At 48.4% G+C, this 23,164-nt stretch overlaps 1 protein-coding gene across 2 annotated transcripts in view; it reads right to left on the bottom strand.

The window, feature by feature from the left end:
- Positions 1-22,549, bottom strand: part of LOC149352261 (uncharacterized) — a 79,648-nt gene extending 57,099 nt beyond the window's left edge. The window contains exons 1-3 of one of the 2 annotated variants that reach the window (XM_089581417.1): positions 21,308-21,370; positions 20,012-20,587; positions 15,023-15,527 (exon numbers count right to left, since the gene is read on the bottom strand). In XM_089581417.1, coding sequence (XP_089437543.1) covers positions 15,252-15,527; positions 20,012-20,332 — 597 coding nt within the window. In that variant the 5' untranslated portion in view covers positions 20,333-20,587; positions 21,308-21,370 and the 3' untranslated portion in view covers positions 15,023-15,251. Of the gene's footprint in view, positions 1-15,022; positions 15,528-20,011; positions 20,588-21,307 lie in introns of those variants that run through there. The other variant, XM_089581419.1, reaches the window with a different exon arrangement.
- Between the last annotated feature and the right edge of the window lie 615 nt (positions 22,550-23,164).

The following is a 23,164-nucleotide window of genomic DNA, read 5'->3' on the forward strand; positions in this document are numbered from 1 at the left end:
TTCATTAATTCCTCTCTACCACAGTACGCGGAAAGAAGGAATATTTAAACACATCGTTCTTGCAATAACACGGAAGTTATGCCTATTTCTAGTGGGGTAACCAGACCAAAGTGCAATATATTTGTAATCATCTGCAAATGACCCTTTAGTATACTAAACAAGAAGCCCACGCGAAATATTCTTTCTAGGTTAGAAACATACGTTACGCTGAACGTATTAAAGATAAATCAAGCGGCCTTGTTTGGTCTCTTTCTAATTTATGAGAATTTATGCCAGTAAACGGATCCCAAATAACATTTGCATATTGAATGATTGAAAATACAACAAATTTATATGCCAAAACTTTCTGTTGCCGGAAGCCTATCGGAGAATGTTTTAGATAATGCAGCTTGCCCCATTGCATTGTGTGAAATAAATGTGATATGGCGATCCCAGTGGAGATTGCTTACAAAAATATAATCCAAGATATTTGTGCTCGGTAACATGCTCAAGTACATCACCATTGGCTGAGTACTGAAAGGTAAGTGGTTGATTTTTGTTAGTCACCGACATGGTGCCACTTGTTTTGTAACTGACAGACATCTGCCATGTGTCACACTATTCCAATAGTCTCTCTGATATTAAGGTCTAGATGATCATCCTTTGAGTTAATAACACTGTATAAAATACAGTCGCCCGCGTAGAGCCTGATTCTGCATTTGAGTTCATCAACAATAGACACCTTTAGCATGCCGTGTACCGTGCTACCGATACGGCACCGGAGTACCGGGAGTCCGCGCGCAGCCACTGCGCATGCGCAAATATCCTTGATGGCGCCAGACGGCGCCAGGCAACCGGCAGCTGCGCGCGCGTCAGAAGCATCGGGACCAATCAGCGCGTTCTCACAGGCGGTGGGCCGGCTCCTGGTACTCTGGTAACGTCAACGGTAACACGGTGCACGGTATGCTAAAGGTGTCTAGATGATAGGTAGGACTGTATCCAGCCGCAAAGAAGTTTATTTTTCAATATAGCCCATAGTTTTATCATTAAATTACTACACGAGATCTTATCGAACGCTTTGGCGAAATCGAGAACTTTTGTATCAATCTGACATCGGTCATTAATAGCTGAGGCGAAATCATGAACTGTTTCTGCTAGCTAGGTTATGGTGGAGAAGCCTTGTCTGAAGCCATATTGCGCAGGGAACAAAAGTGAGTGGGTATCCAAAAAAGTTGAGATGTACTTATGAATCATATGCTCTAGCAACTTACAGCATGCGCTTTTCAGAGCAATGGGGCGATAATTTTGAATGAGCTGTTTTTCACCTCGCTTAAAAAGTGATCTTATTTTTAGACAACTTTCCAGTCATGTGGCAAGACACCTGTGGAAAGGAACCTATGATAAGTATCAAAAACTTAGACGACCATTCAGCGTATCTCTTTAAAAATAGATTTGGAAGGTCATCTGGGCCGGGCGCTTTCCGCTCATCTAGATTAAGCAGGAGATTAAATACACCAGACTCTGTAATAAGTAAGTGCTCAATAGAAGGCAACAATACAAATTGATGAAAGGGAGGCGTAGATCCATTATTGTTAGTAAACAATGATTTGAACTGCTCATTAAAAGCACTGGCAGCTTTAGACTAATCCGAGATGCAGTTTCCACTGATAATAAAGGTGTCTGTGGAGGATATTGTAGGATTGATACATCTCCAGAACTTGACAGGGGCTTTGGTTATCATCTTACTTAAACGCGTATTGTAAAAGCTATTCCTTTCCTCTTTCATTTTAGCTTTAAGTTTTCTGCTATAAACGGAAAGTTTATCTCGAAATAAAACTTCTTTGTGTTTTTTTTTAACTGCTTTTAAGCCGGCTGGCTTTTCTTTTTAAGCGAATAATCTCTCTTGTATTCCAAGGATTTATTCTATTTACCTTCCTAGTTAGGAATGGAACGAGTTCAATACATGCAAGCAAGCTTTTTTTGCTCTCTAACCTGTCTAAGATAGACACATCATCGGAAAAAGAGAAGACTGGCACACAGGTTGTTTGGTCAGGTTGTTTGTCCTTTATATAGAAGAGCTGAATGAATATACTCTTATGGTCGGAAATTTCCTCAACAACTTCGCACTGCATTTTGCCGGTAATGTTACTTCGTACAAAAACGAGATCTGGGATTGATTTGCTATTTCCTTGGATACGTGTATATTCTTTCACCAACTGAAGCAGATCAAAGCGAATAGGCTCCTCATTATTAGAGGTGTCGCTATCAACTGATAAAAAAGAAGACCAGTTGATACCAGGCAGGTGGAAACCTCCACAGCTAATATGCTTGGTATTGTCGTTTGTTTTAGACGCGACATAGCTCTTTAGGTTTTCTAATGTTAGAAGTTCAGAGCTGGTGGCCTGTATACTACAGCGATGACAACAGAGTGATTACCTTAGTACATTCTACAGAACGAGGCTTCAACGCCGGATGCATCACACATTCTCTCTATCTTCAGTTTAGTTTAGTTTAGTTTAGTTTATGGGGTTTAACGTCCCAAAGCGACTAAGGCTATGAGAGACGCCGTAGTGGAGGGCTCCGGAAATTTCGACCACCTGGGGTTCTTTAACGTGCACTGACATCGCACAGTACACGGGCCTCTAGAATTTCTCCTCCAAAGAAATTCCAGCCGCCGCGGCCGGGATCGAACCCGCGTCTTTCGGGTCAGCAGCCGAGCACCATAACCGCTGAGCCACCGCGGCGGCTCTCTATCTTCAGGTTGTTTTTAAAGAGCAGTGCAACTCCCCCTCCTCTATTTTTGCGATCCCTTCAATAAATATTAAAACCGGGTAGTGAAAATTCGCTGTCATAGCTGCCGTTGTGAAGTTATGTTTCTATAAGAGCAATTAGGTCAGGTTCATATATACTGAGACAAGGTGTTCAAGATCAAGTCTTTTGTTGGCTATACTCTGACAATTTCCATTCAGTAGTCTTATAGGGTGATACTATTGTGGCTGTGACTTATGAACTTGATTTATAACGGGTACTTTATCATTCTTATGCTCGTCCCAAGTGTAAAACTGGCCGTTAATCGGGACCTTGTCGAAAAGAAGCTTAACATGCTCTTTTTCTATCTCTGTTTTCGGAAGAGCCATGGCTTCATTATAATCTCACGCACCCTCTCAGAAAAGTCCTTCGTCACGTACAGCCGGCCAAATCTTTAGCTGGCGTGCGTGACGGCCGCTTTTTCTGTGCTCCTGCGCTTTGGGATGAAGCAAACTTGCGGAAAGCTCAATATTAAGCACGGGCTTAGTGATCCTGTGCTTAGATTTGATATTTTCGCAAGTTTGCTCCGCCATATGCTACAGGAGCACGGAAAACGCAGCCGTCACGCACGCCAGCTATAGCTGGCGTGCGTGACGGCTGCGTTTATATTATACCAGGTGTCCCAGCTAAATGTAACCAAGCTTTTAAAAAACACGGGGTGTCCTAGCCGTCTGAAACCAAATGAGGGTTGTTTAGAGTCGCGTGACCTAGTCTGCAGTATTTTTTTCGTTCTCCATGGTTGAATAATTAGTTCAGCTTAATTAACTAACTTTTTAATTATTGACTTGAGGAACAAAGTGTCAATAGAAAAGTTGTAGATCGCTTTGAGAAACAGCTTACTGAGACATTTGCAGCAAAGTAATATTTACGTAAAGTAGTTTTTTTACCGGCCTTTAACCATAACCTGCACAATAAGAAAAAGCTTCCACATGACAACTGTGCCTCTTCAACGTGCCAAGCCTCGATGAGACTTTGGGTGCACATTGGGCAGAGAAGTGAGCGAGCAGCTGGTCACGTGACAACTTTCTTTTAAGGCCAATAAATGAAGCTACATAAATCGTAACTTGACGGAAACAGCACTACTAGCGGTTTTTCGAGGTGATCTAAAACATTTGCATTGACACTTTCTTCCTGAAGTTAATAATTAAAAAGTTAGCGAATTAAACTTAACTAACTAATTAACTTTGAAGACCGAAAAAAATACTCAAGACTAGGCCACGCGACTATGAACAACTCTGAGTTGGTTTCACTGGACTAGGACACTTCGCCTTTTTTAAAAGTTTGGTTACATTTAGCTGGGACACCCGGTGTATATTATCACGGCTCGAGGTAGCGTGGCCAGTTGTTGCATCACCAAGGGGGCTCGTCCGGGATGAGGGACAGTCTGAAGCTTCGAAGGTTGGGGAATACGAAAACAAGCAGGTTTAATGGCAAGAAACTAAGACACTTATTTACATAAATTTACAAAAGAAGAGCAAGGAATCAAAAATTAAGAGTTCATGACGTCGAACGACTGGATGAGCCTTTTACCCAGGGCCCAGAGCGTTCGTGCTCACTTTGGGCGCAGGTTAAATAGCCCAAGGCTCCGCCCTTTCACCAGGCGGCAATTCATCGTGACACAAAAGATCGACACTACACAACACAGCCAACGAAGACACCTGTTGTAGAGTCTACCCGTGGGAACTGGCGAGGAGGAAACGTAAGTCCACATCTCTGTCGCACTGCGAGGCAACCATACCGTTGGCAGCTCGCGTCAGTCGAACACAGGTGTGGCATGATGACGTCGCAGCCGCAGGTGCGCTGGCTTCCTCTGATTCGTTCCGGGTTTTTTTCAGACGAGGGGCACCCTTTCTTCCCCTGTCGTCGGTTGCTTCTCGAAGGTCGTTGGCACCGAGCCGAGCGTGGGAAGAGCTCCACAAGCAACTTCGCAGCCAGTGGGGCCATCTTGGGGGTCAAACGACCTTTCGAAATTGCCGCTACTGTTGCCGCCACCGTGATCATCCCGGTCGATGAAATCTGCGCCTTAATATCTCTTTGGCTGGTTTACATCTCGGTCATGACAATATATATATATATATATATATATATATATATATATATATATATATATATATATATATATATATATATATATAGGCATTAGGGATAACGAGCAGATAGGCAGGCTCCGTCGACCTATAGTTCTTTTTGTACAGGATACCCTCCCGTAAGCAGAATGATGACAGGCCGCGTGAAAAGATGCGGGGCGGAGTCTGAGCGCTTCCTTCGAGATAGTCAATCAGGGACCGTAATTCAATGTCGTCTCGTTGGCGGTGAGCCAGGGTGGACGCGGAAATGACCCCAAGGAAAAGGGAATCGTCATCGAGGTCCACGGGACTGGCAGGAAGTGGGGCACGGGACAAACAGTCTGCATCACTGTGCTTTTGCCCTGATTTATACACGATGGTGACATCAAATTCTTGCAGTCGGAGGCTCCAGCGTGCGAGTCGCCCTGAGGGATCCTTGAGATTTGCCAACCAACACAGCGAGTGGTGGTCGCTCACCACTCGGAAAGGGCGGCCATACAAATAGGGTCGAAATTTCGTTACTGCCCACACAATAGCTAGACATTCTTTTTCGGTGGTGGAATAGTTCACCTCAGACCGTGATAACGTGCGGCTTGCGTAAGCGATTGCGCGTTCGACACCATCCTGCCACTGTACAAGTACCGCACCAAGGCCAACGTTACTGGCGTCTGTGTGCAGTTCTGTGTCAGCGGCCTCATCGAAGTGCCCAAGTATGGGTGTATTCTGAAGACGCGTGCGTAGCTCTTCAAAGGCATGTTGTTGCTCCCGACCCCAGACGAACGGTTCGCTATCTTTGGTAAGGCGAGTAAGGGGCTCAGCTATTCGGGAGAAGTTCTTCACAAAGCGCCGATAGTAGGCGCAGAGACCCAGAAAACGGCGCACACTTCGCTTGTCAGCAGGAATGGGAAAAGAAGCGACGGCGGCAGTCTTGTCAGGGTCTGGACTAACGCCCTTGGCGCTCACTATGTGGCCCAAAAACTTCAGCTCCTGGAAAGCGAAGTGACATTTCTCGGGCTTAAGGGACAGACCAGCTGAACGGATAGCTTCGAAAACAGCGCGTAAGCGGCTGAGGTGTTCTTCGAAAGTGTCGGAGAAGATGACAACATCATCCAGGTACACAAGACACGACTGCCATTTGAGATCAGAAAGCACAGTGTCCATCATCCGTTGGAAAGTTGCCGGAGCTGAGCATAGGCCGAAGGGGAGCACCCTGAATTCGTACAAACCGTCCGGGGTAATAAATGCGGTCTTCTCCCGGTCACGTTCGTCCACCTCTATCTGCCAGTAGCCGCTGCGTAAATCGAGTGATGAAAAGTATCTGGCGTGGCGCAGACGGTCTAGGGAGTCATCAATGCGCGGCAAAGGATAAACGTCTTTCTTAGTGACTTTGTTCAGACGTCGGTAATCAACACAAAACCGGAGGGTCCCATCTTTCTTTGCAACTAGGACCACAGGCGACGCCCACGGGCTCTTCGATGGCTGGATCACGTCGTCGCGGAGCATTTCTTGAACTTGCCTTCGAATTGCATCCCGTTCCTTTGAAGATATCCGGTACGGCGACTGGCGTAATGGTCTCTGGCTTTCATCAACGATAATTCGATGTTTTGTTATCGGCGTTTGCCTAACTCGGGAGGTTGACGCAAAACAGTCCTGGAAAGAGTCAACGACAGTCTGCAGGTTGCGTTTTTGACTAGGCAGGAGATTCGGGTTCACGTCGAGTTTAACCGGAGCATTCGTTGATTCCACGGACTTCGTAGTCCCTGTCAACGCGTACTCTCCGGCACATTCCCCGAGTTCTTCAAAATAAGCAATCGTTGTGTTGGCCGCTAAACGTTGGGGTTCACAACCGAAATTTGTTATCAGTAGTTCGGCTCGCTTATTGTTCAGTTCTATAAGCCCGCGAGCTACACACACTTGCCGACCCAGGAGTAGTGACACGTTGGCTTCAGCGATGCCATGAGTGCCGGCGCTGTCATCGCACTCCACAGTTACTAGCATGGTGGTTCTCGACGGAATCACCACGTTATCATCGCAGACCCGCAACTTAGTCCTGCGTTGCTGCGGTTCGTCGCCAACAGTACGGTGTGCGGCAAACGAGACGATCAGCTCCTTAAAGTCGATGACAGCCCCATATTCCTGTAGGAAATCCAGACCGAGAATCAGGTCTTTAGAACACTCAGGAAGCACAGCAAAGCAGCCAGGGAAAGTGACGCCGCGGATCTGAATTCGTAAGGTGCAAACGCCGGTCGGCGTCACAACATGGCCGCCGGCTGTGCGGATCTGGGGCCCAGTCCAAGGTGTCAAAACCTTTCGAAGGGTCGTGGCTAGCCGGCTGCTTATCACAGAAAAATCAGCGCCGGTATCTACCAGTGCGGTTACTTCACAGTTATCGGCGGTTACTGGAATTTCCGTAGAAGCCAACTGCTGGCTCTTCGTCGGCGGTGGGCTCGTCGGGTCAGGTGGTCGTTGGTCTCGTCGTCGCTGCAGATCGTCGAGTGGAGGCTCTTGTTTCTTTCTAGCTGCGGCGGCCCTACCCCCAGAGGACGCCGTCTTCAGTTTTCCCGCCGTGGGGACCTTCCTCTGAATTCGCCAGAGGTCGACGGGCGGCTGGGAGAAGAGAGTCTCCTGGGCGATGGGGATCGAGACTGGCGTCGCGGCACGGTCTGAGCCTGCACGTTGGACGTCAGGTATTGTTCAATCTCCTGGGGCCGCTCGCCGTAGCGTGGTCGAGGAGCGTCTGAAGCGAAACCCCTTAAACCCATCCGACGGTAGGGGCAGTGGCGCAGGATGTGGCCGGGCTCACCGCAGTGGTAGCAGAGTGGCCGGTTCCTCGGCGTTCGCCACATGTCCGCTTTACGCATGGCGGGCCGGAATTCCTGCGGCACGGTGGTGGGCACAGTTGGACGTGGGTACTGCACAGCCGGCACAGGTGAAAAAGCTTGTGCCACTGCCGCAGGCCGTCGAAGTGCCTCGCTGTAGGTCATGATGTAGGGTTGCGGCTGCGGCTCCGGAACAACTGGTGCTGGCTGCACCACTCGACGGATTTCATCCCGTACCACGTCCGACAGGGCGGCGACGCTGGCCTGTGGAGCTTCGAAGCGGAGTTTCGCGAGTTCTTCGCGAACGATGCTCCTTACAAGGTCTCGAAGATCTTCAGGAGGCAGCGTCGTAGGCGTGCAGGTTTGAGCGGCTGCCATACTAGCCTGCCGGCCGTACTGTGCACCGCGTTCCTGCAAGGAGCGTTCCATGCTCACTGCCTCCTTCGTAAAATCGGCCACTGTCCTTGGAGGGTCGCGGACAAGTCCAGCAAACAGCTGCTCCTTAACGCCCCGCATCAGGTGCCGCACTTTCTTTGCCTCGGCCATAGCAGGGTCGGCTCGACTGAAGAGGCGCATCATGTCCTCAACGAACATGGTGACGCTCTCATTAGGCTGCTGCGATCTCGAGTGCAGAGCGACTTCCGCCTTCTCTTTTCGTTCACTGCTGCCGAATGTCGCCAGCAGCTCGCGACGAAAAACCTCCCAGGTGGCAAAAGAGGACTCGTGGTTCTCGAACCAGATCTTTGCCGAGTCCTCTAGCGCGAAGTAAACGTTCCTCAGCTTGCGCTCACCGTCCCACTGGTTGAAGGCTGCCACACGGTCGAAACTGGCCAACCAGTCTTCAACATCCTCGAACCTGTCACCGTGGAACGTCGGCGGTGACCTGGGCGCGTGAAGTACGAAGGGAGTGTCAGCTCCAAAATGTTGACTGGTCTGGCTAGCTGTGGTTGAAGTCATATCTCTTGCCGGTTTTGTCAGGCCGCTGAACTCTGGCTGTAGGCCTCGCAGGCGGCGGCTCGCTTTGTGGACGGGGGTTGTGTCCACGCACTGAGGGCTGGCTTCAAAGGTGTCTTCAGAGTCAGTGTACATGGGACGATACCCAGCCGGCTCCACCAAATATGTCACGGCTATACAGTCGGGACAGCCAGGTCACGTTTTACTGAACAGCGCCAGGTAGCAGCGAACTCCCGAGCGGAACCCGAAGAAGAGACGACGAAGAAGCCCCGCCCGCCACCATGGCTAAGGCTAGCCAGGCTGGCGGTTGAGACAGTTCGGCCAAGAGACGGCGCCACGAGAATGTCCAGGAATGTGGCATTATATATATATATATATATATATATATATATATATATATATATATATATATATATATGTTGGCTTCTTTCATATATATATATATATATATATATATATAAGAAGCCAACAGCCACAGAAACCAAGGGGCACAGGGGATTTTTTTTAATTTATTTATTTATTTTGTGGTGTTGATCAATTTAGAATATTGCTGAATATGTTATCGCTTAAAGCTAATTGATTAGAAAAACAGAAGAAAAAACAACCACATGCCGCCGGTGGGATCCGGGGATCGTGGGTTCGGATCCCACCGGCGGCATGTGGTTGTTTTTTCTTCTGTTTTTCTAATCAATTAGCTTTAAGCGATAACATATTCAGCGATATTCTAAATTGATCAACACCACAAAATAAATAAATAAATTAAAAAAAATCCCCTGTGCCCCTTGGTTTCTGTGGCTGTTGGCTTCTTTCATATTTATAACGAGCCCCTCAAATCCCCTTTCTTGTTTGCTTAATAGCTTAGCGAGGGCCTCGGTTCTGGCAGCCTTGACGCCATAGGAAGCATAAGAGGGTTCTCACGCAGCTTCCACCCTCTCCGTTCGATGACGTTCTACGTCACACTTGCGGTAACTCAGGACGTTCTACGTCCGCCGCTTATGAACGTGGGTGGCGCTGATGAACACTCTCAAGGTTAGGTTACATGTAAACATAAATACCCCCGAAAACAGAAGATTTGACAGCCGTCGCCGTAGCTCAGAGGTAGAGCACCGGACGCGTAATTCGGAGGTCGTGGGTTCGGATCCCACCGGCGGCATGTGGTTGTTTTTTCTTCTGTTTTTCTAATCAATTAGCTTTAAGCGATAACATATTCAGCAATATTCTAAATTGATCAACACCACAAAATAAATAAATTAATTAAAAAAAATCCCCTGTGCCCCTTGGTTTCTGTGGCTGTTGGCTTCTTTCATATTTATAACGAGCCCCTCAAATCCCCTTTCTTATATATATATATATATATATATATATATATATATATATATATGCGAAATTAATAAACGCTTAATGAAGCGTTTCTCAATTTCGCATTTCACCTCTGGCAACCAAGTACGTTTATCTTTTTGTGCTATATATATATATATATATATATATATATTGCTTAGCGAGGGACTCGGTTCTGGCAGCCTTGACGCCATAGGGAAGCATAAGAGGGTTCTCACGCAGCTTCCACCCTCTCCGTTCGATGACGTTCTACGTCACACCTGCGGTAACTCAGGACGTTCTACGTCCGCCGCTGATGAACGTGGGTGGCGCTGATGAACACTCTCAAGGTTAGGTTACTTGTAAACATAAATACCCCCGAAAGCAGAAGATTTGACAGCCGTCGCCGTAGCTCAGAGGTAGAGCACCGGACGCGTAATTCGGAGGTCGTGGGTTCGGATCCCACCGGCGGCAGTGGTTGTTTTTTCTTCTGCTTTTCTAATCAATTAGCTTTGAGCGATAACATATTCAGTAATATTCTAAATTGATCAACACCACAAAATAAATAAATAAATAAATTAAAAATCCCCTGTGCCCCTTGGTTTCTATGGCTGTCGGCTTCTTTCATATATATATATATCACACTAGACGTCTTGTCGGACGTCTAGAGAACTGGAACGCACACCCTATATATATATGTCTAGTAGGAAGCCGTCTACATGTCTACATATTGGAACGTGTTAGTGCACTGTATAGGAACACTAGAACTTGTCTACTAAACGCGCCGCTTTGCGACATACAAATTGAACTACGAATAATTAACGAATAATTGCACTCCTATGTTCTTAAAAATTGTTAATAAAACAAGTTAAAAACGCGCTGTTAGTAGTTTGCTTGTTTTGTTTTTTTTTTGCTGCAATAATGGTACGTTCATCTCTACTACTTTAGCAGACGATCTCAACCGCACGATTTCCTCCCGCGCGATTCACGCATATAAGCTGCTATAGCAATCGTAGGTCCACAAAGACTGCTTTATTGGCTGCCAGTTCTTATAAACATCAACTTAACGGAATGACTGACACTTGAAAGATGGTGCATCTCCGGGCTCTAGTGCCCGCGAAGAACACGGCTCTCTCAGCTCCGACTGCACCAACTCCTCCGCCATCTTTAGACAGAAAGTTAGCCTGCATCGATGTTGACTTCGGCGAAGCAGTCTTCTTGGACGGCTTCGTGAAAAATGGAAAAATGGAACGTGGAAATGGCGCACACAACCTGCACCTTGGTCGTAGACTCTCGCGCGAAGTATTTTGTGCTCCTTCCTCAAGCACACTGAATCTAATTACACATAGCTTCAGCTTTGCTAGCCTTTGATGTCGTATACGGCATTTTCTGTCCGCTCGTTCGCCAACCTCGAGTGCACTTTTCTCGCCACAAAACACGCAGCTCTTGGCTCGGTCGTGTTCATCTTTCCGTTCTGCTAATGCAGTTAGTGTCGGAAAACACTGCTTGCGCCGAGAAGAATCAAACTTCTTTCTCTCCTGTTCTCTTCTTTCCCGCTACCTAACTGTCTGCAAATGCGCATTGTCGATCGCTATCAGTCTGGACGCCTAGCAGAATACCGGTCCCGAGGCGCGCCTATCAGCTCCTTCGAACTAAAGAACGCGCGTTCACCTTACCCCACATCCTTTCTGTGTCCTTTCTACGAAGGGCGCGTTCACTTCGCGCTACATTTTAGGCGCTCGAGCGCAATCTGCTGGACTGAATATTAAGACCGGCACCAGCACAGTGCGCTGCGGCGCTATAAGCGACCTGATCGGCTTCGCCGAGTTCTTGCCCCCACTCCCGCCGCTCGGCCCGTTTCCCAATTCGCCGCTTTCGTGATTAGCGGGTTCACAGCCTACTTCTTTTTTTTTTTTTTCGCATTAACGGACCAGACGGCCGGAAACGGCAATCAGAAACCGCAGCACCGGCCGCACCACACAGCCAGCCGCAGCCGATGACGGCGATGTCCATATATTCTATGTAGTCGCAGTGCCAGGGTGTGACACTATACACCGCCGCCGCCGCCAGCTCGTATAATGGAGCGCGGCCGTCTCCGTTGACGTGCGGCTCCTCGGCTTGCAGTGCACGCGCGGACGGATCGATGCCGAAGTGGGCCGCTGTAGGTGGTTCGATCATCGCGCCTCCTCCTACCTCCGCGCGCCAGACTCGGGAGCGGGGGAGGGAGGCGCGCCGCTACGCTGGGCCGCGGCTACGCAGCTCGTTTCGAAGACTGCGTGGCTGCTTCGCTGAATTGAGTGGACGCCAGGGTCAGGGGGGGGGGGGGGGGGGGGGGTCACTGCCCCTAATATTTAGAGCGCGCAGGCCGCGAAAATAGCTTTTCGGCGCGAACACCGAAAATAAAATTCCTCATGACAGTGAGCGTGACAGCACGTCTATCGACACACACACACAAAAAAGAAACAAGAAACAAATGCTTGCAGAATCTCTCGAAGGCTATTAGACAAACCCTGATGTTTTCAGCGTTAAAAACTCCACGCCATCGTGACAGTTCACGCATAATAGCGTACATGCATGCAGGAAACTAACGGTTGTTTCACGTTCCAGAACTAACTGGCTTTTTCGGACTGCACATATTATTTAGGCGGAATTTTTTCAAAAATATATATAGCGAGCAGCGTCTGAAAGAATTAAATATTATTTCACAGCACAAACAAACAATACGGAAGGAGGCTAGCGAACCTTGTCTGTTTCGTTCTGCCTGTTCGTGCTGTGCTCGAATGTGGGCTATGTTTTCGCGAGGCAGCGCAGAACGCCGCCCTCGACGACCGCCTCCCACGTTGACACAGCGGACACTGCTCAAGGGAGATTTCCCGGAGTACACGTAGTTGTCGTCCCTTGTCGCTGTAGGTTGTTGCAAATGGAAATACAACGGCGCCACCCCTGAGCAATGGGCGTGATCCAGGTCTGCACGATTTTCGTCACCAGTGCATGCGTTTTTGTTCGACACTTCACTAGCGGGCGGAATTCGTTCATGAGCTGCTCGTTTGAGAGCACGGCTATCACTGCGCGCGAGCGCGCGGAAACACGATTTTTTTTATTTTCATATCTCCTTGGCTTTCTTTCCAACGCGGAAAACACTAATACGTCTAAATTATCCGTTTTTCAGGACACCCTACAACTTTGTGATTGGAAGTTTAGGCCTAAATTCAAATGTTAATGAATTAAAGTTGCAAAATACTGCGAGTTGCTCCAGTTAGTTACCTACAATACGCTTTAAGTTTATAACTTTTCGTTTTAAGATTATCTTTTTTTTTTTATCGAGGGTGAGTAGAAATAAGATTTTTCACAAAAGTGTTCCGCATATTTAGAGCTTTTTTATAGGGGGAGGAATATTATTGCAGTGAAGAGAATTAAGAAACCTGTTTGTGGCGGGATAAAGCTATTTCATTACAGCGATAAGCAATAAAAACAAGGTTGCATCAAGAAAGTGTTTACGAACTGTTGCTTTCATTATGAATTACAATCATTGCCTTTATATTGCTATTCCAAATATGGTGGACCTGTTCGTGAGCTCCAACAGCGATAAAGATATTTGAACGTCACATCTGCCAATTGGAACATGAAGAACAGCTTTAGAACAGCGTAGACAAGAGAGGAATATAATTTGGTACAGTGACGGCAGCCTTCAGCTTTTACTGGGACCTCAAGCGGCAGCGAAGCATTGCCTCGAGTGACAAGGGTTTCACGGGAATTAGTTTTTTAACAAAGGCTAGCCCACCAACGATTAACTACAAATGCCATTCGTTTAAGGTTTCTGCCAGTTCTCTCCATATATGCTTTGTAAGTTTAGCTGCATGCTTTCAGCGGCAGGATACATTGCGGCAAGGAAGTTTTTCGATAGAAGACTAGTTTGAATTAATTTTGCTGAAACTATCTCGTGGTGTAGAGGCCGGGAAGAATCGCATTTCAAACGAAAGAGAAGGGCCCTATTTGAGTCGCGCCAGGATCGGATAATTTATAATTGGAAAACCATACTGCCCCCCCCCCCCCCTTTTTTTCTGCGAATAATGCATTAGAAATAGATGGTGCACGTGGGCTGCCCCAAGGGTCCGCCCACGTGCCCACGAGATGCGCCCACAAATCAGCCCACAAGATGCGCCCTCCCAAAGCACACCGGTATATTTTTAAACCTTGGCTCAGGTAAGTTACTTGGAACACAATGTAGAAGATTGAGGGCGAAAACCAGTGTGTGAGAGAGAAGCAGTCCAAAGGTGCGGCTGCGAGTCAGTGTTCAGCGAAGTCGCCTTTTCTGCCAGTAAGGCGATAGAGTAAATCACTGAAGTGGGCGGAGAGAGAGCGACCTTCATCATTGGATAACACCCTCACTTCAGGACGTCGTCAGGAGGGCCAGCCAGAGCCGCTCCGGCGCGTGTCACCTGCACAATCTGCGTTACCTCACTTCGAGTTGAACAGTTTTTCCTCCCAAATGTCAAGTGTATAGCCCGGTCATAGGACGTCCGTCCGCAGTTTTCGAAGTTTCAGTGCCAACTTGCCTAACATTCAGGTTTTATCATACATACCGAGTATACGCCATGATTTCCAACAGTGGAAAACGCTGCCGCTCTACATAAAGAGGGGCCGGCCAACAGTACCCCCCCATCTCTGTTGCGCAGTACTTCAAGTATTCTTTCTTGCCGTAATTAACCAATCGATTGAGTTCCATGTCATGCATGACTTTAAACGAAAAGCCCTCCTTGATCACTCTTCTTGAGTAGCGGAAGTGGGTTCACAAAGTGGTCAGCGCACCCGTGGTCAGCGCCATGCTTATCAGTTCTTGTTCGTTCCGTTCTTTTCCGCTGGTACCTTCCAAAAATGTCCTAACAAGCGCTGGAGCTTTCGGTACGGCACCTATAGATGCCAGAACAGAACGCGTAGTTTGGAATTTCAGATTCTGAGGTACTTGATGTTGAGGAAAAACGGGATAGAGCCGTTATATAGTGTGGGCAATTCCTCTGCGCGGGGACGCACAGGCAGTGACTCGAGGCAGGTCTTTGTACGAAAAGGTTTAATCTCACATCAGGGGGGGCCGGTCGTCGTCGTGGGGCAGCGGGGTCAGGTGGTCCTCTGGCAGGGCTGGTCCAAGAGAGAGAGAGAGCCAGCCTTCGCGGTCGCGCCTTAAGAAGGCTTCCTCCTAGCCTCGCTCCCCCCGCCCCACCACTCGGGAAGAAGGGGTCGAGGCTACCCGCGGTGAGCGGCGCGGGATTTGACCTGCCCGCGAGCAGACCCTACATCTCCCCCCCCCCCCTCAAACGTCCGTCCCGGGGTCCGCCAGTAGGCGTTCGATGACCTCCGGGTCCGGGTCGTTATCCATGGAGTCGTCGCAGGGGGGAGGGGAGCTCGCCGGGGGGCCGCTCACCGCTAGCTGGATGGGCTCCTCACGAGCCGCCTGGGGGAGCGAGGCGCCTGGCTCCACTGGGGGCCCTGCCGGCAGCGCCCTCCAAAGCTCCTCGGCCGCCGGGGACAGCAGGTCTGGGCCGCTGGACTGGAGGATGCGGAGGGCCGCCTCCTCCAGGCTGCCCCTCTGCAGTGGCGCAGCGGGGGAAGGTGCTGTAGCCGCCGGTATGCCAGTTATGCAACGCACCGGCCTCATGGCGGAGCCGGTGCACGACAAGTGTGCCGCCGAGCGAGCACAGGCCGGCCCGCTCCTCGTCGTTGTACAAGCGGCCGATGACTCCTGGACCGCCTGGATTGCGGCTGCTCGGCGGCCGAAGCGCCGGCTGGGTGTTGGGTGCGCAACGCGAGCTCCTCCAGCATCCGGCGCTCATAATCAGGCGGCAAGAACTCGGCGCGGAAACGGTCTTTGAAGTCCGCCATCGACTGGAAAGTCGGCTGGCAGTGCCTCCATCGCGCCGCGCTCTCGACGAGTGCTACAGGCAGGACCTGCCCTAGCATCACGTCATCTGGGGCGCCCAGAGCCGTCTGGTAGTCGTCGAGTTGTAGTAAAAACTCGTTTATTTATTTATTTATTATTGATACCCTCAGGGCCAAAGGCATTTCAGAGGGGAGTGGTTACAAATTACAGAAAGTGAACAAAAACAAAAATTCAACATACAAGCGTCATGTTCCTGGTTATACAATTCAGTAAAAGAAGTAAGCATAATATATAAGTGCAAGGTAAGAGAACAAACAAAGGAAACTAAAGTAAACAAAGGAAATGGAGAATGATAAGTACATTTGTTGTGAGCCTTAGTATACAATGTTAGCTAAATTGTTACGGAAGCGCAGGGTGTCTTGGATGCAGGCTGTCGATCCGGGAAGGTGGTTCCAATCTGCTGATGTACGGGGAATGAACGACTGAGAACAAGCTTTTGTTTCGTGCGACGTTATACCGACCTTGTGAACGTGATCTAGCCGTGGAGAGATGAAAGACGGAGGAGATATCAATTCATCGCGTAGATTGGGACAGTTGTAAAAAATTTTATGAAATAAACATAACCGTGAAAATTTTCGACGGGAGGCTAAGGGTGGGAGGTTGAGCGTATTTTTCATGGAGGTGACACTTGCAGTACGATTGAAGTTAAGTAGGATGAAACGGGAGGCGTTATTTTGTACAAGCTCGAGTGCATTAATTGAATTTGCATAACTGGGGTCCCAAATTGCAGATGCGTATTCTAGTTTACTACGGACAAGGGTTTTATATAACATGAGTTTTAGGGAGGTAGGGGAATTGGAGAAATTCCGGCGTAGGTAGCCTAGCATGCTGTTAGCGTTGTTAATTATGACGTTAATATGGAGCGACCAATTTAGAGTGGAAGATATATGAACTCCGAGGTAGCGATATGACATGACGGCCTCCAGTATGGTATTATTTAGACAATATGCACCTGTAGTAGATGATGTGCGGGAGACACGTAAAACTTTGCATTTAGAAGAATTAAGTTGCATTAACCATAAGTTGCACCATGCAGATATAGCAGATAGATCATTCTGTAGAGCGCATACGTCGTTAGTGTCGTTAATTTCGCGAAAAATTACGCAGTCATCAGCGAATAAGTGTATGTTAGAGGTTACGCAAGAAGGTAGGTCATTAATGTAAATAAGAAATAAAAGAGGGCCTAAGACGGATCCCTGTGGCACTCCAGAATGGACAGGGGTTGATGGAGAGGTGGCATTGTTAGCAGTTACGAACTGAGTGCGGTTGCAAAGGAAATATTCGAGCCAGGAAAAAAGCCTCGGATCAAGGTTTAGTTTGCTTAGCTTAAAAAGTAGTAATTTGTGGCATACCTTTTCGAAGGCTTTTGCGAAGTCGAGGAAGACGCAGTCAGCTGTTGAGCGGCGATCAAGGATGAGATTAAGTTTATGCGTAAATGATGCTAACTGAGTTTCGCAAGACAGTCGCTTACGAAAACCGTGCTGCATGTCTGTAAAAAATGAATTTGACTCCAGGAAGTTCGCGATACCTGTGTATAATATGTGCTCCAATACTTTACATGGAATACTTGTCAAAGATATGGGACGGTAGTTAAGGGGTGAATTCTTGTTACCTGATTTATGGATTGGGACCACCTTCCCGACCGTCCAGTCAGCAGGCAGAGCACCGGTGTCGAGGGACTGTTGAAATATCTTGCAAAGCAGCAATGAACAGTAAGTTTGAGAACCCTTAAGAAATTTCGCGTTGATTAAGTCAGTACCTGGACTGGAGCATGGTTTAAGGGATTCAATAATCTTCTCAATACCGCAAGCTTCGATGCAAATGGGATCCATAGTTATGTAGTTGTAAGTCTGCGCTTGTGGAAAAAGGGTGTTAGTACAATGAACAAAGTTATTACAGAATGTGGAGTTCAGTACCGCTGGGCATTCTGTATCTGGGATGGCAAGACCGTTCTCGTCTAATAAGTTAATGGTATCGCTGTGGCTGGGGTTGACAATGCGCCAGAACTTTTTAGGATCAGTGGAAAGAATGCTAGGAAGTGTATTGTGAAGAAAATTATTTTTTGAGCTTTTAAGTGCAGTTACGTAAACGTCATTAGCTTCGCGGTACGCCTCCCATTTTGCGTTACTACCAGACCTTTTCGCAACTCTGTAAAAACGTTTTTTTCGATTGGACAGTCGTTTAAGATAGGAGTTGAACCACGGGGCTCTCGAGTGGGAACAGATTGTCCGTAATGGTATGTATGTATCTGTTAGTTCTTTAACTTTGGTAACGAATAGATTCCAGTTAGTATCGACAGAGCGGTCATCAAACCCGTTGCAATAATAATCGAGAAATTCGGCGAGTTCCCTGTTAATGGCCTGAAAATCAGCTTTTTTATAGTCGCGGATGTGTTTAGAAATCTTCTCAGCTGGGGGAGTAACGATGCAAATGTCAAATGAGAGCGATATATGGTCGCTGAGACCAGGTAAGTAAGTGATTTCTGAGGCCATATCGGGATGGGTAGTCAGTATTAAGTCCAGCGTGTTTGCAGTGGTATTAGTAATTCTTGTCGGTTGAGAGACTAGTTGGGCAAAGGAAAAAGTGGAACAAAGGTTTAAGAAATCGGTGCTTAAGTTAGAAGAAGGGTTCTGAACTGGGGTATCAAAAGACCAAGATATGTTAGGAAGATTGAAGTCGCCAAGTAAGAAAACAGGCGCCAGGGGGTGTCGTGTGCAAACAGCATTTATGGCATCGTGCAGATCATCGAGGAAGTTAGCAGAGTGACTGGGAGGACGGTAGCATACCCCGAAAACAATTTTTGAGTGTCCAAGTTCCACGCATGCCCAGACAATCTCGAGATCTGTTGTGATGTTAATAGCGTAAGACCGGAGTGTTTTACAAATGGCAAGTAATACGCCACCACCCTGACGTGACGTGCGGTCGCAGCGATAAAAAGTGTATCGGGATGAGTTGTGGAAAATTTCGGTGTTACGAATGTTAGAATGAAGCCATGTTTCAGTAAGTGCAATAATACCTGCGTTACACGTGTCAGCTACGGAATGAAATGCATCACGTTTGTTTACGATACTTCTTACGTTAGCGAAAAGAACAGATGTGCGTGGTGAAGGCGACGACTGCCCACGTCCCCTCTCGTGATGCTACAGGGCGTTTTCGGTGTTTTGGGCATTTGATGAAGGCGACCGCGGTGTGTCCTCTTCGGGTACTTCGGTGGGAAATTCCTTTATCAGTTCGATGTTGTTTGTCACGCTGTCGTACATGTAGCACTTATTGTTAACGTAGAGTTTGTTGTAACGAAGCTGGAACTTTGGCGACTGAGGCAGGCTTTTAGCGAAATTAGTAAGTTGCTGGCGCGCGTTACGGGTTGCTGGCGAAAAATCCTCTGATACAGAAATGTTGTTAGTTTTAAGTTTAGCTCGACATGCTAGTATTCTGCCACGGTCTTTAAATGAGCCGAACCGGATAACTACAGGCCGACATTTCTGATGTGAAAACGTACCTATCCTGTGGGCGCGCTCAATGACCGGTTGATCAAAATCAGTGCCTAAAGAAGTTGAAAATGCAGTAATAATTTTTTGTTCAGTCTGTTCCCAGGTTTCACGTGCGTCGGGTATACCGCGTAAGATTAAATTGTTCCGTCGTGAACGGTCTTCAAGGTCATCTATACGAGCCTGTAATTCATACTGTCGCGAAGTCAGCTGTTCGACAGTATCTTGAGTTGCGGCGACGTCGATTTCTAGGGTTTCCAGAGTTTTGCATCTGCTTTCAATCAGTTCCAAACGGTTGAACACGTCAACCAACTTAGTTTCGAGGACTGCCTGGCTTGATTTGATTGTGTTAACGTCTGCACTCAGTTTAGTTTGGCCAGTCGTGAGTTCAGACGTTTTTTTGTCAATGCCTTTAAGTAATTTAATTATCTCATTCATTTGCTGAGAATCGTGTTCCGGATCATTAGAGGCAGAGGCGGTACGTGTGTTGGGACCAGGGTTGGACTCGACGTCGCCGCAGCATAGCAACAGATATGCAGAGTCAAAGCAATCGCGGGCAACAGCACAGATCACCCTTGGGCAAGGGAGCGAAATAAGGAATCTGTTATCGTTTTTCTTAACGAAAAGAGAGTGCCGGTTACACACCTGGGGTGCGAAGAACAGATGCGTGTTAGCCATGCTGGCGCAATGGCTGCTCCCTTGCCCACTGAAGATGGTGACGGGCTGCAGGGCCTTTAAGTGTTCAGGCTGCTGCGGTGTCGCTGTGGTAGCGAAGAGCCTGATATCTGGTACGATGACAGGAGATTGTTCTGCGATGTAGGCGCATGCGTGGCAACAGCGATCGGTCGCATCGGCATCGGGTAGACAGCCAGCTTCATGAAGTGTGACTGGCTGCGAAGCAAGCAGGCAACACGTCGCCAGGGACAGGAACGCCTGGGGTGCGAAGAACAGATGCGTGTTAGCCATGCTGGCGCAATGGCTGCTCCCTTGCCCACTGAAGATGGTGACGGGCTGCAGGGCCTTTAAGTGTTCAGGCTGCTGCGGTGTCGCTGTGGTAGCGAAGAGCCTGATATCTGGTACGATGACAGGAGATTGTTCTGCGATGTAGGCGCATGCGTGGCAACAGCGATCGGTCGCATCGGCATCGGGTAGACAGCCAGCTTCATGAAGTGTGACTGGCTGCGAAGCAAGCAGGCAACACGTCGCCAGGGACAGGAACGCCTGGGGTGCGAAGAACAGATGCGTGTTAGCCATGCTGACGCAATGGCTGCTCCCTTGCCCACTCAACTGATTTGACTGATTTCGCGTCCGTGTACCCGGAAAAGGAGGGGACCTCCATATTTATCCGCGGGCGCGATGTTGTCGCCGATGCTACCGATGCTGCGGCCTGGCTGGCGCCAGCCACCGAACCGAGCTGACGGGCTAATGCGGCAAACATCTCAGTCACCTGCCCTATTACGGCCGCCGCGTCGGCCGTCTCACTACCGGCTGCCCCGCCATCCAAAGCCGTGGCTGAAACATCCTTTTTGGGAGGCATAGTTCGCGCTAACTGTCCGGCCGCACCGGCTAACTGCTCACGGCAACAAGAACATTCATATACACAACAATCTATCTACAAACACACGGAAATACACAACAGAAAACGCCCGAAAACTACATAAATAACACAAAACCCCTAACAAATTTACAACACTACACAAGTCGCTACCCCGCGAACATTCCGCCTGACCCGCTCCTTAACCCCATCGGTCCGGCGTGGCCCCGAACAAAGAGGGCCTGCCACGAGTCTGGCTGCACGTCCCAAAATCGGCAGAGAAATCGTCCACAAGGTGTTAATTAAAGCCGCACGCTGGGCGCCATTATTTGTGGGCGATTCCTCTGCGCGGGGACGCACAGGCAGTGACTCGAGGCAGGTCTTTGTACGAAAAGGTTTAATCTCACATCAGGGGGGCCGGTCGTCGTCGTGGGGCAGCGGGGTCAGGTGGTCCTCTGGCAGGGCTGGTCCAAGAGAGAGAGAGCCAGCCTTCGCGGTCGCGCCTTAAGAAGGCTTCCTCCTAGCCTCGCTCCCCCCGCCCCACCACTCGGGAAGAAGGGGGTCGAGGCTACCCGCGGTGAGCGGCGCGGGATTTGACCTGCCCGCGAGCAGACCCTACAATAGTTGGGTGAAATAAACTCACGGAGATAATTTTTTTTAATTATTAATGCGATAACATTTAGCTTGTTGTCTCACTAAAAATTTCTGACTTCCCCGCCACGAAATTCCCTGATTGGTCGAGACAGGTCACGTGACACTGTGACGTCATCACAACCTGCCTACCATTGCCTAACTCACTGCGATTGCCGCCTGTACGTCGTGGCGCAGCGCATGAGCATTACAAGAGCTCGGGAAGAGCAACCTGGGTCTCACAAGCCCCACTGGCTTGTGAGACGACTTGTGAGACGACGAGAGACACTTGCGAGTGGACGATTCATAGGGCACCGCCAAATTTGAAAATCTGAGGATCCCCAAAATTCTGAAGTTGGCCCACCCCCGAAAATTCTAAAGGATCCCAAAAATTTTGGAAGTAGGACCACCCCCAGAAAATGGATTAAGGTGGTTTCGTGGGTAGATTAAAATGGATCAGTGGGTAGAATTAGTGTAAACCCATATAATAATCCAATGAAAGGTACTCAAACATTTTATAACGTGATTGTTCGTACATACCATAAAGGGCAATGGAACCGGTTTCGACCGGAGTATTGGCGGAAAAATCGCAAGGAGAACATTAGACACTCATCGCAGACACCATAGCAGGCAAACTAAATGCTGCCGCATTTTCTTATTTAAGAATGTGGTTTAGTAGGCCCCCCCAAGTGTTGATTCGAAGGCTTGCTGTATGACACGAACTGGTGGGCGAGTTGGTCAAACATGGTCCTTGTAAAACAGCGCGACGGCTCGAAGCCAAACAAGGAAGGGACAAAACACAGCGCTGTATGCTGTATAGCATACACATGTATACTCTAAGCAGTTTGAAAGACGTTTGCGCTGCGTGTGTAAATTGCTCCCACCAACTCAAGTCATAGCGCCAAACCTGCCCGCAAGGACAGAAAGCCTGAACAGGCCCATGTGCGGTCGCATGCACATTTACGTATGCAGTCGACTAAGCACGCAGGGGAGCGCGAAAAAAGGCAGCTAAACTAGCTAAACGTGGTTCGCTTCGTAACAGAGGCTTGGCTTACTCCTCATCTTGCCACATCCGACAAAGACTGTCAGTAACCACGGCCGACCTGCAAGCAATTTTTTTTTTAGTGCTCAGCAACGGCGGCATCGTGTCGTGTCGCCGCGGGCATCACAACTGCACTGAGCAATTATTTGACCGGACAAGACGATATCAGGCGTTAAAGGAACCCTGAGGACGACTCCACCCAACTTTTGTTGGCGGTGAAAATCGATTCTGTGGCTCTTTCTGGCTACGCTGATGTTTGTTCGGCAGTAAAAGAGGCATTTATTGCGCCGATAAAGTTGTACTCTGTGATCACCGTTTGGAATTGAATGGTAGTAGAGCCTAACCTCGGGGATTCGCACAACAAACAAAAAAACTGTCTTAATGCACCTCAGTTTGCTTACAAAAATGGCCGGGGATGGCGACATTCCTTATGCCATTTTTTTTTTACCTTTCCTAGGTTATAAATGCTCCGTTTTAAATAAAAATGATGTCTTTTTCGCTAGAATGCGGTAGTCTATCGATACATGCCAGCTTCCAATTTATCCTCAGTATCCCGAGCGACCAAATAAAAAAAGCACAGCAGCGTCCACAG

Source organism: Amblyomma mixtum, chromosome 3 (assembly GCF_055824585.1).
Source record: "Amblyomma mixtum isolate Tamu chromosome 3, ASM5582458v1, whole genome shotgun sequence".
NCBI classification, from domain to species: domain Eukaryota; kingdom Metazoa; phylum Arthropoda; class Arachnida; order Ixodida; family Ixodidae; genus Amblyomma; species Amblyomma mixtum.